The sequence below is a fragment of the Euprymna scolopes genome, chromosome 8 (assembly GCF_053919585.1).
Source record: "Euprymna scolopes isolate OS-2025 chromosome 8, ASM5391958v1, whole genome shotgun sequence".
NCBI classification, from domain to species: domain Eukaryota; kingdom Metazoa; phylum Mollusca; class Cephalopoda; order Sepiida; family Sepiolidae; genus Euprymna; species Euprymna scolopes.
Window position 1 is genome coordinate 41,793,637 of NC_136489.1, and position 21,256 is coordinate 41,814,892.

A 21,256-nucleotide genomic window follows, 5' to 3' on the forward strand; every position below is an offset into this window, starting at 1 on the left:
AACAACAGGATATTTAACAGTTTTCAGATATGCACTAAGATATAAAATAATAATTGCAATTTCTAACATCATATTTTGAAAGAAGGACTAGAAGATAAAAGATTACATTAGAACAGAGAATTATGGCTACTAGCAAGACCTCTATAAAATACAACATACCTACTGCTCCTACTTTAAAGGGATGTGGAAAAAGAAGCCATTATGAATTTATGTTCCGTTAAAATCAATTTGATAATAATGTATGAAGACAGAATATTCAAATATATCAAATACAACCTGGCAACGCCGGATACTTCAGCTAGTACACACACACACACACACACACAAAACACACACACACACACACACATAAAAACACACACACACATAAAAACACACACACACACACACACACACAAGAAGCATGTTCCAAAAGTGATGCCTCCTATTTTTTTTATTTCATCCGAATGAATCAGAAAGGATTGCAAATTGCATTGTTATGATGACTGAAATCATGCATTCATGGCCTGAAATTTTTATCTCTCTGTTGCAGATATTGACGGCATGAGACTAAGAAAGCAATCCCTGTCATGGACATGCATTAGAAGCAGAGCTGCGTTATTGTCATTGAATTTTTGGCAAAAGTACATTGAGAAACTTTTCACTGATTATTAAATAAAAAAGAATGATCAGAAAAATGTAATAAAAAGAGTGCAGCACAGGGGAGATACAGACATGAGAGAAGGAACTGATTTGCCTTACTTCTGGTAGCGCTATGCTGGAAGTTAGGAAGTATGTTAGCTGACTATAACCTTGAATTATTTTATTTATTTCATTTTTATTATTTTAGATATATTACAAAAAAAATTACAATTCATTTCAAGAAAAATAAAAATATAAAAAATGAATATTTTTATTAAAGCAACAATTTTATTTCATAATTCCATCTAATTGATGGGTGTTGATAAAACCAATATGGCTGCTTTAGTGAAACGAAAAAATGTCAAGGTCATTCCTGCTCTTCATCATCTTGTTGGAGGAATTTAATCAGACGATCATGGTTGTGGTCAACAGACCATTTTGCAGGGAGAAATCTGGGTTTCATTGTCTCCAGGAAGTGAGTCCGCCATCTTTTTTGAAAATCTAAAAGTTTATTATGTTTCTTCATGTAATCGACAACAACTTGGCCGTGAGGTGTGTAGTCTGGATTAAACACTCTGAAATAGATAAAAAGAAAAACGATTATCCAGTTTGCAAAAATAAGTGTGTGGGTTGGTTTAGTTTGGTTAGGTTTCATTTCGTTGTTTATTTTTATGATATATCAACTATTCTAATATTTTTCCAGATTCCAATAACAAAGGTGCACAAAAGGATAAGCCACAGCATAAAATGTGTGTGTGTGGTGGTTTACTTGTTTCATTTTGCTGATTCTAATTCCAATAACAAAAGAACACAACTACAGAATAAAAATAAAAACTAAAGATTCTGAAATAAATAAGAAAAGATTATCTAGTCTGCAGAAGTATGTGAGAGAGAGAGAGAGAGAGAGAGAGAGAGAGAGAGAGAGAGAATGAATGGTTTGCTTTGCTTTAGTAGTAATGGGAGGATCCCAATATTTTTTCACAGATCAAGCCGAAAGTTCTAGATGTAAGTATTCAACAGACTTGTAGCAAAGTGGTTCAGGTAGCAAAGTATTTGTATGCTTGAAATCTGGAATATAGACTTTTAAGAGAGAGAAAGAGAAATACATGAAAAATCACTTAGAAATCGTATACAAAAAGTTTTTTTTTTTTTTCAAATAAATGAAAACCCTATTATAAATCAAATATTTTGGCCTTAACTAAACTTTTCCAATGATTATATACATAAATATATAATGATCCTCCCACGACCTCTTAAATGCCAGCCATCAATGGAATCGTTAATAATAATTCACAATCTTTTTATATATTTGGTGCAGATAAACTTCTGTCTTGTTCATCAAGCTCCAGTCATGATTGTCCAACAATGTTTTATCACACTCATCAGATCTTAACACCCTTTCCCCCATACTAAGATTTTTATCTGTGCGGTTATCTTAAAGATAATGTCTATCAAATACTAAACAATCCGCAGACTATTTATGAACTGAAGATGGCGCCATCACAGTTCAAATCAAAAAAGAAATGTATTAGAGTTCAACATAGGCTTATAATTGAATAGTGAGGCATAGACTGAAGTTTATTTGTACCAAATGTGGTTCAATTGTTGATTTTATTCCATGAGTGGATGGCATCTAATTTGGGTCAATTTGTATAAAACAAGGATATGAGTAGCCGATGGCAAAAACAGTATTTAGAGATAAATTTCTCAACCTAAGTGACATGAACCTCTTCGTGTGTGTGTGGGGGGGAGGGCACAAAAGCAATTTTTTCCTAAAAAAGTCCAATCAGTTTCAATAAAAGTCACTGAGTGCGCATGTGGGGGAGGGGGCAGAAAATCATTCTTCTATAAAACGAAATTCATGTAACTTTCCTACCCTTATCTTGAATCTGTTTGAAATCTTAGCCTCCACGGCAGAACTTTTTTTTTTTTTACTGCATATCAACTCTTTTCAGGTTATTTAATGCCGAATCCAGTGATTTTGAAGAATCATTTTTTAATAGAGTATGTTTGTTTTTTGTTTTTTTTGTTTTTTTTTTGTGTTGGCTTCTATTTAACCCATAGTTGGGACCCTAACAGGTACTACCACTCCGGGTTAGAGTGGACCTGGGAGCAATGGCAATTAAAGGGTGGCTCCACACGCCCTAAAGCCAACATGCATCAATATAGTTTAAGGTCTATGACCATTGTATAAAGAGTTCTTTTTAGAATTTTTTATAAAGACCAATTTTTTTAAGATATGAGAGTATGGTGATTTAAATATATTCTGTTTTTTTGTTCTTTTTTTACACAGTGGTCACCACTTATCAAGACCCGGAGGCCACTCAGGGATAAGGGTTATTGCAAGTACATTACGTTAGTGTGGAGATTTGATGAAGTGTTTACTTAAGGGGGCGGTTCATTAGGAATTTGTTAACGTTGGACTTGAACACATCCAAGCTGTAGTCAGGTGGGAAGCAGGCAGATGGAACAGAGTTCCACAGGCATGCAGTTCTAAGAAAGAAGCTTTGTTCATGGAATCCACGTTTTGATTTGAGGTTTTTCGTGAAAGATTGGCAAGGGGGACCAGAGATTGGAGCTCAGACGAGCATCTGCCATGGAAATAACGATAAAACAAGGATAGGCTCGCAACGTCTCTTCTGTGGGAGAGAGGTTGCAGGGTAGAGAAAAGGGCATCATCCCCCACTAAGCCACGAAGTCTATTTTGTACTCTGTCAAGGCATGATAGGCTGTTTTTAGCAGCTCCTGCCCAGATATGGCAGCAGTATTCCATCCTTGGATGTACTTGACTTTTATATAGATAGAGAATTGCATCAGTAGGTAGATATCTTCTGGAGCGGTAGAAGGATCCCACCATCTTTCCAGCGACCTTGGCAACAGACTTGATGTACGTGTTCCATTTCAGATCAGGAGTAAAGGTCAAACCTAGAAGCTTGTCAAAACACAGGGCCTCTCCCAGACGAGAGCCATCCATCCCAATTGATGCCAGATGGGGATCAGAGAGTTGATGATGTAAGGATAGGAGTTTAGTTTTAGATGCATTAAAGGTAACCAGCCACATCTTCCCCCACTGAACCACGCGCTCGATATCAGAGGAGAGAGAATCAGAGAGAACTTTGTCATTTACAGCCTTTGATGTGTTGCCGTAGATGGTCGTGTCATCAGCATAGATGTCAATGAATGATTTAAGTATGCGTTTAGGGAGGTCATTGATGTAGATGAGGAAGAGTGTTGGGCCCAGGATTGACCCCTGAGAGACTCCAGCATTAATACTGCAGGCCTCTGATTTTTGTCCACCGACCACTACTCTTATGAGTCTATTGGAGAGAAATGATTTAATGATTGAGAAAACATTTCCAGTTATACCGTAGCTGGAAACCTTGTGAAGTAGACCCTTATGCCATACCTTGTCGAAGGCCTTTGATATGTCAAGAGGAATTGCCCTAGAAAGGAAGCCTTTGTCAAGAGATTCACTAATTCTGTGAGATATAACCATTAGCATATCTGCTGTAGATCTTGCAGAGCGGAAACCATATTGTGTGTCACTAAGAAGGTTGTTTCTGTTGAGGTGGTTGACTATTTCTCTATTTAATATGAATTCCAGCAACTTACTCATAACACATAGGAGACTTATTGGTCTGTAATGAGAGGGAGATGACTTATCACCTGAATTCTTAAACACAGGGCAAACTGATGAGTTTTTCCAGGGAGTCGGAAAGCACTGCTCCTTAAGGCAGTGCTTAAACAGTTTCGTAAGTATGGGAGCAAGTTCTGGTTGAAGCTTTTTTAACACTATAATTGGGATGCCATCAGGGCCAGTTGCTTTACTGGAATCAAGGTTCTTGATTAGCTTGGCGACCTCATGCACGGATATTTGTATGTTACCTAGCGTGTTCTGTGTTATAGGAGGAAATATGGGGAGTTGATGGCCTTCGTTGCATAGGGTAGAATTAGCTGCAAAGTTCTTGGCAAATAGTTTGGCCTTGTCTGATGCTGACGAGATGACCTCTGGTCCATTGATAATGGTTGGGATAGAACGCACACTTCTGTTCAGGATCCTATTTGTTATTTGCCAAAACTGGTGGGAACCAAGCCGCTGATCAGCTACCTTGGATTTAACAGGCTGGGCATATAGCTCTCTTGCATGTTTTATTACTCTTTTACAGTGGTTGCTGGCAGTCCTGAAAGCAGCTTTAGTCTCAGTGCATCTATTACGTTGGTAGCTATGGAAAAAGTGATTTCTGTGCGCGATAGCAGCAGCACATTTTGGGGAGAACCATGGCTGGCTGTTAAGATTAGGGTCAGGATGAAGTTTCCTTGTTTTAAATCTTTTGGTATATTTTCAGTTCTTTTAGGAATTTAAAGATATTTTCTGCATCGTTGTATTTGAATAGGTTTTTCATAGGAGGTTTGTTCTTAGGTTAGTTAGTGTTTTTCATTTTATAAGGATGTGTATAACTGTAAGAGGTGTTTGGCATGTGTTGCATTTTGATTGTAGTTCTTTTTTCAGAATAAAGGAGTGTGTGAGGTTGGTGTGTCCTATATGAAGGCGGGATAGGACAACTTGTTCCTTTCTGGATTTTGTAAGGGTGAGGGTGTATTCGTTTACTTTGGTTTTTATTTGAAATAGTTTGTTGTAGGTGTTTTGATTCCATTCCTGTTGCCATTTATTTTGAAGAAACTCATTTATTTTAGGCTTCAGGTCAGTGAATGGTATTTAGATTACATAGGAGTTTTACTATAAGGGGGTTTTCCAATCTTTTATTTTTCAGTGATTCTAGAACTGATCGTGAGTCCGATAGTATAATAAATTTTTGGTAACTGCTGTTGTGGATGATTTCAAGAGCTAGATTTATAGCGTAAGCTTCAGCTGAAAATATTGAACTTTCTGATAGTAGTGCTTTCTTTAGGGTTTTTATGTTTGATACCGCTGCGCAAGCTGTTCTTTCTTTGTCTTTAGATCCGTCAGTGTATATAAGGTGATGTTTTGGGTATTTTTTGAGAATGTTATAAATTTCCTCTTGATATATGCTTGGGTGTGTTTTTGCTTTTTGAAGTTCTTTTAGGTTAAGGTTTACGTTTGGAGTTTTTATTTTCCATGGAAGGATGTTTGGAATTAGATATGTATGTTCGTAGTGATGATTTCGGTTTCTTTGAGTATAGAGTCCATTCTTAGCCCAAATGGTTTTATTGTTTTTTCATTACTTTCGAATAGGTATTTGGATTTAGGGTTGAAGATGTTTTCGTAGGCTGGGTTTGATGGAGTGGATTTGATTTTTTAGATAATATTGGAGAGCTAGTTTTTCAGTTCGAATTTGAGGTGGATATTCGTTTGCTTCTACAAATAAGCTCTCTACGGGTGATATTCTGAAAGCTCCTAGTATCAGTCTTATGCTTCCGTGGTGGATTGGGTCTAATCTTTTTAAATATGATTTTCTTGCTGCTCTGTATATAAAGCAAGCGTAGTCTAATTGGGAGCGGATGAGGTATTTGTATATTTTATGAAGGGTTTGTTGATCTGCTCCCCACTTTGTGTGGGCAACCACTCTGAGGAGTTGAAGGGTGTTATTGCATTTGCGTCTTAGATAGTTTATGTATGGTATAAAATTTAGTTTTTTATCAAATATGCCTCCAAGGAATTTGTATTGGTTGACTACAGGTATGATATTTCCTTCTAGTTTAAGGACTGGGTCATTATGTATTTTCCTAATAGGGCAGAAATGAACATATTGAGTTTTAGATTTAGAGAAGCTGAATCCATTGTTTATTGCCCAGTTGTTGATTCGATTTAAGTTTAATTGTAAGGTCCTTTCCAGGGAATGGATGTGGTGGGATCTGTAACTGATGACAAAGCAGGATTAAGGTTTTGGATAATTTTATTGATTTTCATTGCAAATAATGTTGTGGATAGGATACTTCCTTGAGGTATGCCTTCTGTTACATTTTGGTTGTTTGATAAGGTTGTTTCTATTCTGACTTTAAAGTTTCTTGTGCAAAGGAAGTTTTTAATGAATAATGCCAATCGTCCTCTTATGCCTAAGTCTTGAATGTCTTTTATGATACCATACCTCCAAGTGGTATCGTAAGCTTTCTCTATATCGAAAAAAATAGCTGTCATGTGTTGTTTTTTTTATGAAGGCTTCTCTTATAAGGGTTTCTAGTCTGGTTATTTGATCGATTGTGCCTCTTTTTTTTTGCGAAATCCTGTTTGTATATTTGTAATTAGGTTGTTTATCTCTAGGTGCCATATTAATCTTTGGTTGGCTATTCGTTCCAGGGTTTTACAAAGGCAACTTGTTAAGGCAATGGATCTATAATTCTGGGGGTTGGAGGAGTTATCATTTCTTTCCATATTTCTGGGAATAGATTGTTTTCCCATATATTGTTAAGAACATTTAGAAGGCACTTAATGGATTCTTCTGGTAGTTGTTTTAAGAATTCGTTGTGAATCTTATCGGGGCCAACTGCAGTGTTGTGGGATTTTTTTATTGAGTTGATTAATTCTTCGAGGGAAATTAATTCGTTGTATGTTTCATGGTTGTCTGAGGATAAGTTTAGTTTATGTTTTTCAGCGTTGTACTTTATTTTTTTGGAATTTTGGGTTGATTTGATTTGAGTTCTTAGCAAACTGTTTAGCTAGTGAGTCTGCTATCTGTTTTTTTTTTCTGTGATTGTCTACTGATAAACGTTTAATGGGGTGCATCGTTTTTTTCACAGACATGCTTCTTAGCATGTTCCAGACTGATTTTTGGTTGGTGGAGAGGTTTAATTCGCTTACATATTTTTGCCAGGATGTTCTTTTAGCTTCTTTAATAGTTTTCCGGGCTATTGATTTATGATATTTAAAGTTGATTAAATTTTGTTTGGTAGGTTCTGTTTGGAATTTTCGTAAGGTTTTGCGTCGTAGTTTGATGGCTTCTTGACATTCTTTGGTGTACCATGGTTTGTTGCGTTTATATGGAGTAGATTTGAAAGGGATACATTTTTCGGCGATTGTAGTTAGTTTGTTGGTGAAGTCTTCAATGTTTTGAATGTTTTCATTTGTATTGAGGTGTTTTGAGCATAATTTCTTGTATTCTTCCCAGTTTGCTTTTTTTAGTTTCCATTTTTTAGTTTCTTCTTCCAGGGGGACTTTTAAATTTTCAAGTATTATAGGAATAGTATTATAGGAAAGTGGTCGCTTCCACAAGTGTCATTGTACGTTGACCATGAAAAGTCCATTAGAATTGACGGATCACATAAGGTCAGGTCTATTGCTGAGTTTTTGCCGGAGGTTGGGCATAGGTATGTTGGGGTTTGATTGTTGAATAAACATAAATTATTTGCCGGAGGTTGGGCATAGGTATGTTGGGGTTTGATTGTTGAATATACATAAATTATTATTGTTAATGAGTTTTTCCAGGAGTTTGCCTTTCTGGTTGGTTTAGTTTCATATTGGATTGTGGGAGTTAAAGTCTCCAAGTAGGATGAAGGGTGTGGGTAGTTGCCTTATGATATTTTGGAGTTCATTCTCTTTTAATTTTTGGTTTGGGGGGGATGTAGATGGAACAAATATTGATTTGTTTATGTAGAGTGACTTTAATTGCTATTGCTTGAAAGTTAGTTTTAAGTTCTAAGTGGTTGTGTGGTATATCATTTCAGACTAAAATGGAAGTACCACCTGAAGCATGGAGATCAGTATTTTTTATGTAGTTGAATTGTTGGTATTTATTTAGGTTTATTTTTTGTTTGTCTTTGAGGAAAGTTTCCTGTAAACAAATAACAGCTGGGTTTAACTTTGCTGAGAGTTGGTGTAGTTCTTCTATGTTTGCTTTTATGCCTCTGCAGTTCCACTGAATAATTGTGCCGGTCATTGTTGTGTTGTTATTGTTTGATTTTTGTGGGGAGTGTTGTTTTAGAGGTCCATATATTTAGGTCTCTCTGTTTCTTGAGTTTATATTTATTTATTTTTTTTTTGGTTCACGTCTCCATCTCATTGGATGTGGAAGGTGTGTCTCTTGTCTGTGTTTGTGTTTCATTTGACAGGTTTTGCTGAGTTTTTTTCTTTTGTTTTGGTCTGGGGCTTTTGGATTTGCTCCGTTTTACATGTTCTTCCTGACTTACTGTTTCAATTAATTCATACTTATTTTCTTTTTCAATTAATAGAATTTCTGTTTTTGGTTTGTTTGGCATTTTGGGAGGAGGTTTTGTGTTTTCCTGTTTTGTTTCCATTTCTTCTGATACTGTATGTTTATGGTCTGTTTTTGTTCTAGTTCGTGATTTAGATCTTTCACGTAAGTTTAATTGTGGTTTTTGTTGATGAGTTTCTTTTTTATTCTTTGGAAATTGTGTTTGGTTTTGGTCATTTAGTTGAGTTTTTGAGTATGTTAGTATTTGTTTTTTGTTGGTTTCATTTTGGGTTTTTTTTTAGGGTTTCAATTAAATTTGTGAGTTCAGAGATCAATTTGTTAAGTAATTTTTGGTAGTCAATTTGGTTGGTTTGGGGTGGGTTTTTGGTAATATCTGCATAGGTGTTTATGTTTTTGTTGGAGTTAACCTTTTTTCTCGCTTCAGGGAAGGAGATATTTTCTTTATATTTCATTTCTGTAATTTCCTTTTCTTTTTTGAAGATTTTGCAAGTTTTGGAGAAAGCTGGGTGGTTTTCCAGGCAATTTGAACATTTTGCCTCATTGGGGCACTCGCTCTCTGTGTGGCTGGGTTCCCTAAACCACATTTTTCGCATGTTTCATGTCCTCTACAAGCTTCTCTGTGATGCCCATATTTTTGGCATTTATAGCATCTTAATCGGCTTGGTATATATGGTTCTACTTTTTCGTTGGTATACCCAATCTTGATTTCTTTCAGGACTTTGGGGGAATTGAAAGTTAATACATACGTTCTAGTAGGTATGGATTGTCCGGTTTTTTTAATATATATTCTGTTGTGATCTATTACTCCCTGTTTTTTAAGAGCGTTTTTGATTTCATCTTTAGTAGCTAGACTTAAGTCGTGGCTTCTGATGATTCCTTTTGAGGTGTTTAACCTTTCATGAGCGAAGGTTTTACACTCGTAAGTATGGAATTTTTCCATTTCTAAGATATTTTTCGGATCTTTGTAATTATCAACTGTGATAAGTAAGTTACCATTCTTCATTTTTTTTTACCGTTTTTGGTTTGCTGTTTTGGGATATCACTTTTTCGATTAAGAAAGGAGATAGCTCGCTAGTCTTTTTTTCTCTTAGGATCTCAATGACTAAGAATCTTGGGAAGTTTTCTTTATTAATGTTTTTTTGAATATATTCTTCCTCACTGTCTGAGCTTGTGTAATCCGAAACATCGGAGTGAGCCCTTTTGCTTTTTTTGTTATTCATATTAATTTTAATTTTATTTCATCCTTCTTGCTCCCCACCCACCTCGGAGCCCTATATGGGAGGTGTTGAGAGGGAAACCCATTCGCCCCAACAACAACAGGGATACAAGAAGGACATACTCGTCCAACTGGTGGGTCTGAGCACCTGTGCTTCATCCATTTTTACTAAATGTGATTTTCAATGATTTTCAGTAATAATATTTGTTTTCCAGTCATGTCCGTTGTCCAGTTAGTTGATTGACCCATGAGCCACCGCTTTCTAAATCTGTTTATTGTGTGATGTGGGGAGCGTGAGTGTATTTTCTTGTTATGTGTGTCAGATTTAGAGCTGGACATGACCAGCCAATTGATCGGAGCGGGCCTCTCCGACCGCCCGTCTAACCGAGGTAAGGGCCAAAGTAGTATGTTGGGATGGAGAGGAACTTGTTTCTGTCCTCTGCAACCCTCAACTATCAGGATCCCGTTCCAAGGTGATACGAGTCGCCATCTACGGCAAACAGGTAGCCCCGTTGAAAGACTTTTACCCTCTGCTGGGGGGCAGTCGGTGTATTCTAATGCCCCACCGACAGGGTTGGGAAGTAGTGGTAGGGGTAGAAAAAAATAAAAAAAAATAAGAAGGGGAAGGGAAGGGGGGGCTGTTGTTTTTGTTTTTAGTTTTGCAGAACATAATTAAGTTTTGCAAAGGGAGATAGAAAACAAAAAACATATCTGTAGGTGCATTTCGTCTCAAGAAGTCAGTAGACAGCCTGATCTGGTAGCACCAGGCAGAACTATTACAATAAATTTTCAGAAAGACTGTTATATGATGAAAAAGGAAGATGAGGAAGAAGACAAGAAAAAACTAACAGGAAAATATTAGGTGAGAGAGAGGAAGAGAGAAAAAGAAAATTAAAAAATAAATAAATAAAATCCATCCAATTAGTGACAAAAAAATAAAAAGGTAAAGTTCTAGTGATTTGGCAAAAACCAGTTTTTTTCTTATTTAGAAAACAGATTTCAACCAAATTTTTTTTTTTTTTTTTACAAGGAGGTCACTACTTATCAAGGCCCGGAAGCCACTCAGGGATAAGGGTTATTACGTGTACAGTATGTTAGTGTTGAGATTTGATAAAGTGTCTACTCAAGAGGGCGGTTCATCAGGAATTTGTTTATGTTGGACTTGAAGAAATCCAGGTTGTAGTCAGGTGGGAAACAGGCAGACAGAACAGAGTTCCACAGGCGTGCATTTCTAAGAAAGAAGTTTTGTTCATGGAATCTACGTCTTGATTTTGGCACAGATAAAGAGTGGGGACAATTTTTTACAGTGGTTTCAGCTAGACAGGTGTTTTTCATGAAAGAAGGGCTGGGGGGAAACCAGGGATTGGAGCTCAGATGAGCACCTGTCATGGAAGTAACGATAAAGACAGGCTCGCAACGTCTCTCTTGTGGCAGGATAGAGTGTTTTTAGCAGCTCTTGCCCAGATGTGGCAACAGTACTCCATCCTTGGACGTACTTGGCTTTTATATAAGTAGAGAATTGCGTCAGCAGTGAGATAACTTCTGTAGTGGTAGAAGGATCCCACCATTTTTCCAGCGACCTTGGCAACAGACTTGATGTACGTGTTCCATTTCAGGTCAGGAGTAAAGGTCAAGCCCAGAAGCTTATCAAAGCATGGAGCTTCCCCTAGTCAAGAGCCGTCCATTTCAATTGATGGAAGATGGGGATCAGAGAGTTGATGATGCAAGGATAGGAGCTTGGTTTTAGAAGCATTAAAAGTAACCAGCCACGTCTTCCCCCACTGTACCATGCACTCAAGATCAGAGGAGAGAGAATCAGAGAGAACTTTGTCATTTATGGCCTTAGATGTGTTGCCATAGATGGTTGTGTCATCAGCATAGATGTCAATGAATGATTAAAGTATGTGTTTTGGGAAATCACTGGTGTAGATCAGGAAGAGTGTTGGGCCCAGGATGGACCCCTGAGGGACTCCGGCATTAATACTGAGGGCCTCTGATTTCTGCCCATCAACCACTACTCTTATGAGCCTATCAGAGATAAATGATTTAATGATCGAGAAAACATTTCCAGTTATACCATAGCTGGAAATCTTGTGAAGTAGGCCCTTATGCCATACCTTATCGAAGGCTTTTGATATGTCAAGAGCAATTGCCCTAGAGAGGAAGCCTTTGTCAAGAGATTCATTAATCCTATGAGATATAACCGTTAGCACATCTGCTGTAGATCTAGCAGAAAGGAAACCATATTGTATGTCACTAAGAAGGTTATTTCTGCTGAGGTGGTTGACTACTTCTTTATTTAATATGGATTCCAGCAACTTACTCATGACACACAGGAGACTCATTGGTCTGTATTGAGAGGGAGATGACCTATCACCTGAATTCTTAAATACATGGCATACTGATGAGGTTCTCCAGGGTGTTGGGAAGCACTTCTCTTTAAGGCAACACTTAAACAGTTTTGGAAGTATGGAGGCAAGTTCTGGTTGAATCTTTTTCAGCACTATAATTGGAATGCCATCAGGGCCAGTTGCCTTACTGGAATCAAGGTTCTTGATTAACTTAGCAACCTCACGCACAGATATTTATATTTTGCATAGCGTGTTGTCTGTTATAGGAGGAAATACGGGGAGTTGATGGCCTTCACCATGTAGGGTAGAATTAGCTGCAAAGTTCTTGGCAAATAGTTTGGTACCTTGTCTGAAGAGATGACCTCAGGTCCATTGATGATGGTTGGGATAGAACACACACTTCTGTTCAGGATCCTGTTTGCTATTTGCCAAAACTGGTGGGAACCAAGCCGCTGCTCAGCAACTTTGGATTTAACAGACTGAGCATATAGCTCTCTTGCATGTTTTATTACTCTTTTACAGTGGTTGCTGACGTTCCTGAAAGCAGCTCTAGTCACAGTGCATCTATTACGTTGGTAGCTATGGAAAAAGTGATTTCTGTGTGCAATGGCAGCAGCACATTCTGGGGAGAACAATGGCTGGCTGTTAGGTTTTTGTTGGAATTTTTTGGATGGTATGAATCGGTCTATGCTTACAATTAACCATTCAATCAGGTCTGATACTATGGAGGACACATCCTTTTTAAACATGGAATGTAGGGGTAGGTCAGATATAAATGTAAGGAAGCTATCCCAGTCAGCCGTAGAGTATCGATATACTGTACGGTGGAGAGGTACGTCTGAAGACTTATTGCATTTCGTTTTTATCTTAACTGATACAACCGAGTGGTCAGAAGATCCCAGAAGGGACAGAACGGAACATGATCATAGCTCAGGGGAAGTTGTGAGAAAAAGGTCTAGAAGGCTAGTGTACTGACAGGAAGTATCGGGCACATGGGTGGGTTCGTGAACAATCTGGGTGAGGTCAGAGGCAATGGCAAAATCATGAGAGAACCTCCCCTCATCATCTGTCTTGTTCGAGTGGGTCAGCCGTTCCACATTGTGGACATTGAAGTCACCACAAATGTGGATGTTAGCCAAAGGATGAGCAGACATCATATGGTCAATTTTCTCAGATATACTCTTAAAGATAGTAACTCTGCTGTTGTGGGGACGATAGAGGGCAAATATAAATGCAGTGGTGTAAGCAAGTGCAACCTGGAAGCACATATAAGGTAAATTAGTGTCTTCACTGGAGATATCCCTACCACATGGGAAGCCATCTTTAATGCAGGCACATATTCCATGCCCATGGCGATCTTGGGGGTCAGATTTAGATGTTAAGTTAGAGTATCCTTTAATTATGAATTCGTCTAGGGAGGTGGTCGGTCCTATTCGAGTTTCACTTAGAAAGAATATGTCTGGTTTCATCTCCTGTAATTGGGTTTCAACCTCTGGAACGTTGGAACATAGACCCCTGATGTTGGAGAAGGAGACATGGTAATAGAGGTCTACGTTGGAGGATGGGGTTCTAGGTTTATTTGTGATTTTTTTCTGGAGATATTTCATGTTGATGATTTGGGATTTGTGAAACAGTTCGACAGACTTGGTTGGAGTAGGAGAGAAAAAGATCAATTTTTTTTTTTTTTTTGTAGCACATGATAAGATAAAGCCGTAACAATTACCCACTAGTATGGCATCGAGAGGCCCCACCAGAAACTACTGCATGGTTCAGAATCCATTCACCAGATGGCAATACAGCAGCCCCAGTACTTTGCACCTGCTGATAGGATAGCCTCTTAGTGGTTAATCCAAGGTTTGGGTCCCTGACTATCAGGCGGATAACATCAGCCCAGATGAAACGTTTACCTCCAGCACCTTTACTAATGACATGGCCACAAGGATAAACATAGGAACAGAAAATTTCCGACATCTCAGGCTACTGTTCACAAAGTACTGCCATCCTGGAAAGCAGCTTTTTCTTTACCCTTTGTCAGAAAAATCACTCATTCGAAATGAGGACTGAGGGACAAATAAGAAGAAGCGAGAGTACCGCGAGCTGCCGATAACACATCCATAATGCGTTGTCTACTCTCCATTAAAAAAAAAGGGGGGAGGGGTTAATATTTACTTAGTATAAGTCCGAGTCTCTAATTCGAAATTAAAGATATTTGAAAATAAATTCCCCTCCCATGTTTATGAATGAAATACATTACTGTAATAATAAAATACATTACTGTAATTTCCGCTTCAGTTATTAAGCTTTTCTTGTCCAGGAGACACCTCCAAAGAATTATAACAAGGATTTTTAGCACCAAAATATATTTAAAATATACCGTCGCGGACTTTTACGTGTTGACATATTCATTAAAAATTCTTATTCAAAGGACACCTCTAGCGTGGTCGACGGCTTTTCATTAGCAAAGAATAGCAGAGAATTCATATCCTTGGAACACTCTAGCAATTTAAGTGGAAATCTATTTTTTCTGAATCTTTTCGTCCTTTAGTTCTCACATTCCATAAGCAATGTTACTGATAAAGGGGGAAGAATTGCTGTTTTCTTTGTTGGAAACTATCCATCTAATACATATTTTACCTATTTTTTTACATTGATTTTTTAGATCCTTACATCAAGTGGCTTCCTGACTTGTCTTGAGCTATTTATATTAAAAAAAAACGCAAATTCAACTAAAAAGCAGAGAATTAAATCCCTGATAAAAGAAATCTCTTCATTACCTTATTTCCATATTAATGCAGTTATGAAGCGTTTCATTTGTTAATTCTTCAATTTGGAGATTTTCTTTAAGTAAATCTTCCAGTTCTTTTTTTCTTCCAGTGGGAATCTTATGACCATTCATAACCAATGCCCTGGAAAATAAACATTTAAAAAAAATGAATATTGAAAAACGTCTCTCAAAAATTTCAAGAAAGATTAAAAATTAAAATGATATAAATTTGAAATTGTATTTTGAGACTTATGTCTATTATCTTGTATTTTGTTCGGTTTCTTGAACACATGCCCATCATTTTGCATGTTCTGTCATCTAAAATAACACACAGGATCAGTATTTTGTATATATTTTTAAGGGAGGTGGTATTTGATCAATACTGCTGGGGAACCATGTGATAAAATACATAGTCGAAAGAAGGAACGCGCAATAACAAAAAAAACATTTGGATCTATATATATATATACACATTTATTCTGACATAAATAGTTTATCAAAGATAACTGTAAAAAGACGATGTAAGTTGATCAATTTGAAAAATTTACAAAACTAAATAACGTTAAAAAACACTTTATTAAATGAGTAAAATCATTTTTTCTGAGACTTTCTTTGTAAGACACCTTTTTCAAAGATTTTTTTTCTCTTTATTTTGTTAATGGTGATTTCTCTCTTCATGGAGAGAGAAAAGTAAACGTCCAATGTTATTGACAATCGCTGTAAGTTTAAATGAATGTTTGTTTGCAAGGTTGGGTCAAATTTTAAATATAAGGAAATAAATATTTTAAAAAAAATGATTTTAATCATTTAATAAAAAATATTTGGCTTTATAAAATTTTAAAATTTACTTTATAAAATAATGTTTTCAAAGATGTGACCAAGTTTCTTATACTTATAAAATGATATTTTAACATGATATATAAAAGGGCTAAAAATCAGACATAATTGCTAAAAGAGAATACATTAAAGTTCCAATACAATAAGAAAGACACAAGTGTTGCCAGGGTTGTAGCTAGAGTAAGTTACATAAACAACATAATTCATATTTGTTGATTGTTATGTTTTGGAAGTGATTACCACAAAAAATAGGAGTTTAACACGACTGCTACCAGGTGTATGAAAACCATGACCGATGGCTTTGAAGGACTAGGCAGAAAATAAAAAGAGCTCTGTTTTTAATTAACAAACAAACCAAAAAATTCCCAATATTGTATGTTTTTAATCAGTCCAGTGTTACAGATAAAATTTAATTATATAAAAATATTATTTAATGGATAAATGAAAGAAATCTGAAGTGTGACTTTGATTAATATCTGTAACAAAACATTTTTTTCTAGAATTCTTCCTTTTTATTTGTAGTTCAAAATAATTTCAAATCTATGGTATTTTAGAACTTGTTTTTAATGTATTTTGACTATCACTTCAACTTGTCGAGTCTGAGTAAAGGTAAGGGGTGTCATTTCAAAGACTATACAGAGTGATCTCTATCATTCATGAAGTCGTTAAAAAATAAATTCACAATCCTTTTTGCAATCTAACCATGTTTTGGGTAAATAAATTTCAGTTTACGCCTGACTTGTCCAAGTGGAAGTTATGCTTGTTGAATTCAATTATATGGGGGCCACTTTCATGATGCACTCCTGAAAAAAGTTATGTTTGAACTAGTTGTAAAAAAGAGTTGGGGTTTTTTTTTTTTCAAAATTGTTAATAAATTCGAGAGAAAGACTTTTTTTTACCTCACCTGGTTATAAAACGAAAAATATTACTGTCATTATGAAAGATAAATAAATAAGATTGTAAAAGAAGGAAAAAAAGGTTGATATTGAATGCGAAGGCAAAAAACATAAAGGAAATGTTATAATATTTGAAACTATATTGAACATGTTTTCAATAAACTTATTAATAAATGAAATGAATAAATAAATAAATAAAACCCATTAATTTTTTGAGCTCATGTTACCTGCAAAATGAAACAAGTCAGATATATATATATATATATATATATATAAACAAATTTACATAGTTGCAGCACTGGACATGCTATTTTATTATTGAACTCCTTTGAGATGAGCAATTTGTATATTTATTTATTTGCGGATCATTATCATCATTTTAATAGTTGTTGTTTCACAACGTTTCGGCCAACTATTCTCTGGCCTTCTTCAGGTGATTACGACATAATAGGAATGCTGAGTCTCTTAACTGTATCTTCAGTAATTACTACCTTCCATAGTTGCTGTCGTCTCACCTCGTTTTGGCAAACTAATCCTCTGTCCGGCTTTGAGTAGGATTGAAACTGCTATCTTCAGACAATGCTCACTTGGAACCACAGAGATTCAACGTCTCTATCCACTGCACTATGGGCAACAACTATGGAAGGCAGTAATTACTGAGGATACTTGTCACGGTTAACGACCTGACAAAGGCCAGAGGAATAATTGGCCGAAACATTGTGACGATGAGGATAACAGTCCGCAAATAAATACATATACTAGAAATGCTAATGCTTTCAACAAATGGTTGGTTAAAACCAGAAGTCCAAAACATTAGCATGTCCAACGTCACGATCATGTAAATATATTTATATTAATAAAAAATATCTTCTTTTATTGAGCACTCTTAATAACCTTGCTAAATTCATTAGGTATCGAATACCTTTAACCTGTCATGTAATATATATATATTACACTGCGGTAGACCAAAGTTTTAGAAATTTTTTCATATTTTGTATTGCTGCACATCACCAATAAAAAAAACTTTTATACTTTTCATATTCGTTTTTCATGCATTTTCATATATATATATATATATATATATATATATATATATATATATATAAATAATCAAAGAGATAGGTGAATTTCAACTCAACTGAACCTTTGTCTGATAAAAGGCAGAATAAGGCCGAAGGGGGATAACTCGAATACCTGCCTAAGGGAAATTATCCTGGGAATTCTCTCCTATACAAAGACAAATACTGTTGGGTTTGTTTGTTTTCTGGGTTTGAGGAGAGGGGGGGGTCTGTTTATAGCATATTAAACTTTTTAGTGTTATATAATACTGAAAAATAACACTGTAAACAATTCAAGGAAGGTACTTGATTGAGCTTTAATCTCTGGTAACACATTCACTACCTACCACAACAATTTATAACATTATATAATCAATTCTTAATGCTGCAATATTTTAAGTTATAAATTTATTATATTTTTTGCTAGAATATCTTGTCCTTTTCTTCTCCAGTTTTAACAACTAGTCGTTTACTTTTCCATGTTTAAGCTTAACCATATTACTTTTCATGCTCGCATTTTTCTATTGCAATCAATCCTTGCTTTAGGAAAGTGTTTTTTGGACATTGAATCCACTGATCAACATTTTAGAACATTACTCTTTATCATCAACAAATTTGCAAAAATTCATGTGAAAACTTTTCAGCAAACTAGGTTCCCTTGTCATCTCTGATAAAACTCAGAACTGCACAGAAATTTCAGTCTGAGAAATAAAAGATTGTTAACAACAAAACATGAAAAGGATTTGAATACTCAACCCTTTTTAACTATTAGGTTGACCAGAAGGTTCATGCAGAATTTTTTATTTTAATTACAAAATGTATTTTCAAATAAGTTATCACTGTTGATACTTTTACTTTACATATCATTTTAAAGAGCATTTTTTCGTTTAATCAATTAAATTACAATGGTTTTAAAACAATTATGTCTTCTTTTAAGAATGTTGAATACAAGATGGAAAAGAAGCAAATTCGCACAACTTTCTTATTTCAATTCAAGCTAGGCCAAAAAGCTGCTGAAACAGCTCACAATATCAAGTATTTGGCCCAGGAACCACTATTGCATAGCACAATGGTGATTTTTAAAAAATTTGTGACAGACATGAGAGTCTTGAAGATGATGAACATATGGTCAGGCATCAGATGTTGAAAATAATCAATCAAGAGCCTGATGTAATCAAAGCCAATCCATGCACAACTGTTTGAGAACTTGCTTCTGAATTAGACATAACATATACAACGATTTCAAACCACTGGAGAGAGATTAAAAAGACAAAAAAACTTGATAAATTAGTGCCTCACGAATTGAACGACAACTGAAATGCTGTTATGAAGTGTCATCTTCCCTTCTTTTACGCAACAAGAACGACCAATTTCTTGACCAGGTTGTGACTTGAAATGAAATGTGGGTTCTTTACAAAACCGGCAACACTCAGTTCAGTGGTTAGACACCGATGAAGCTCCACAACACTTCCATTCTATTAATAACGACCGCATCTTTCACAAAGTAGAAATTAAAGAAACTGACTTTTTTTTAAAAATCAATGTTTTTTTTTCATTGTTAAAAATATGTGTATCATCTACATGAATTTTTTAAAAAGTCAATAGTTTTTTCATTGTTAAAAATATGTGTATCATCTACATATAATTTTTTAAAAAGTCAATAGTTTTTTCATTGTTAAAAATATGTGTATCATCTACATGAATTTTTTAAAAATCAATAGTTTTTTTTCATTGTTAAAAATATGTGTATCATCTACATATAATTTTTTAAAAAGTCAATAGTTTTTTCATTGTTAAAAATATGTGTATCATCTACATGAATTTTTTTAAAAGTCAATAGTTTTTTTCATTGTTAAAAATATGTGTATCATCTACATGAATTTTTTAAAAAGTCAATAGTTTTTTCATTGTTAAAAATATGTGTATCATCTACATGAATTTTTTAAAAAGTCAATAGTTTTTTCATTGTTAAAAATATGTGTATCATCTACATGAATTTTTTAAAAAGTCAATAGTTTTTTCATTGTTAAAAATATGTGTATCATCTACATGAATTTTTTAAAAAGTCAATAGTTTTTTCATTGTTAAAAATATGTGTATCATCTACATGAATTTTTTAAAAAGTCAATAGTTTTTTCATTGTTAAAAATATGTGTATCATCTACATGAATTTTTTAAAAAGTCAATAGTTTTTTCATTGTTAAAAATATGTGTATCATCTACATGAATTTTTTAAAAAGTCAATAGTTTTTTCATTGTTAAAAATATGTGTATCATCTACATGAATTTTTTAAAAAGTCAATAGTTTTTTCATTGTTAAAAATATGTGTATCATCTACATGAATTTTTTAAAAAGTCAATAGTTTTTTCATTGTTAAAAATATGTGTATCATCTACATGAATTTTTTAAAAAGTCAATAGTTTTTTCATTGTTAAAAATATGTGTATCATCTACATGAATTTTTTTAAAAGTCAATAGTTTTTTCATTGTTAAAAATATGTGTACCATCTACATGAATTTTTTTAAAAAGTCAATAGTTTTTTTCATTGTTAAAAATATGTGTATCATCTACATGAATTTTTTAAAAAGTCAATAGTTTTTTCATTGTTAAAAATATGTGTATCATCTACATGAATTTTTTTAAAAGTCAATAGTTTTTTCATTGTTAAAAATATGTGTATCATCTACATATAATTTTTTAAAAAGTCAATAGTTTTTTTCATTGTTAAAAATATGTGTATCATCTACATATAATTTTTTAAAAAGTCAATAGTTTTTTCATTGTTAAAAATATGTGTATTATCTACATATAATTTTTTAAAAGTCAATAGTTTTTTTCATTGTTAAAAATATGTGTATCATCTACATATAATTTTTTAAAAAGTCAATAGTTTTTTTCATTGTTAAAAATATGTGTATCATCTACATATAATTTTTTAAAAAGTCAATAGTTTTTTTCATTGTTAAAAATATGTGTATCATCTACATGAATTTTTTTTAAAGTCAACATTAAACACGGATCAGAGAAATAATTTTTGCTTACTTTGCAGCTGATCGTATTTTGGACAATTCATGATTGATGCTAGATTTGGTACTGGAATCTCCTTTCAATGCAGCATTACATTCCAACGCGAATTCTTGACGCAGGTCAATGTCATAATTACAGGATTGTTGGTGGCAGGAAGGGCACATCAAAAGGATATCATGTGATACATGGTCTTTCATTACAGAAGGAAAAAACCTGGAAATAAAAAAAAAACATGAGAAACGGGTGCCTATTTAAAATCACACTTTATTACAAAAACAAAAATACTGAAAACTTTTTATGATGTACATATTCGTCATGGAACGAAGATGTCATATTCCAAAAATCATGTAAATTG

General features: G+C 34.6%; 1 protein-coding gene across 2 annotated transcripts in view; it reads right to left on the bottom strand.

The window, feature by feature from the left end:
- Positions 1-889: 889 nt before the first annotated feature.
- The window catches only part of LOC145283525 (exonuclease 3'-5' domain-containing protein 2-like), a 319,857-nt gene continuing 299,490 nt past the window's right edge, over positions 890-21,256 (bottom strand). For both annotated transcript variants that reach the window (XM_080132391.1, XM_080132392.1), the window contains exons 9-11: positions 20,917-21,114; positions 15,092-15,223; positions 890-1,196 (exon numbers count right to left, since the gene is read on the bottom strand). In XM_080132391.1, the coding sequence (XP_079988517.1) occupies positions 989-1,196; positions 15,092-15,223; positions 20,917-21,114 (538 nt within the window). In that variant the 3' untranslated portion in view covers positions 890-988. The remainder of the gene's footprint in view (positions 1,197-15,091; positions 15,224-20,916; positions 21,115-21,256) is intronic.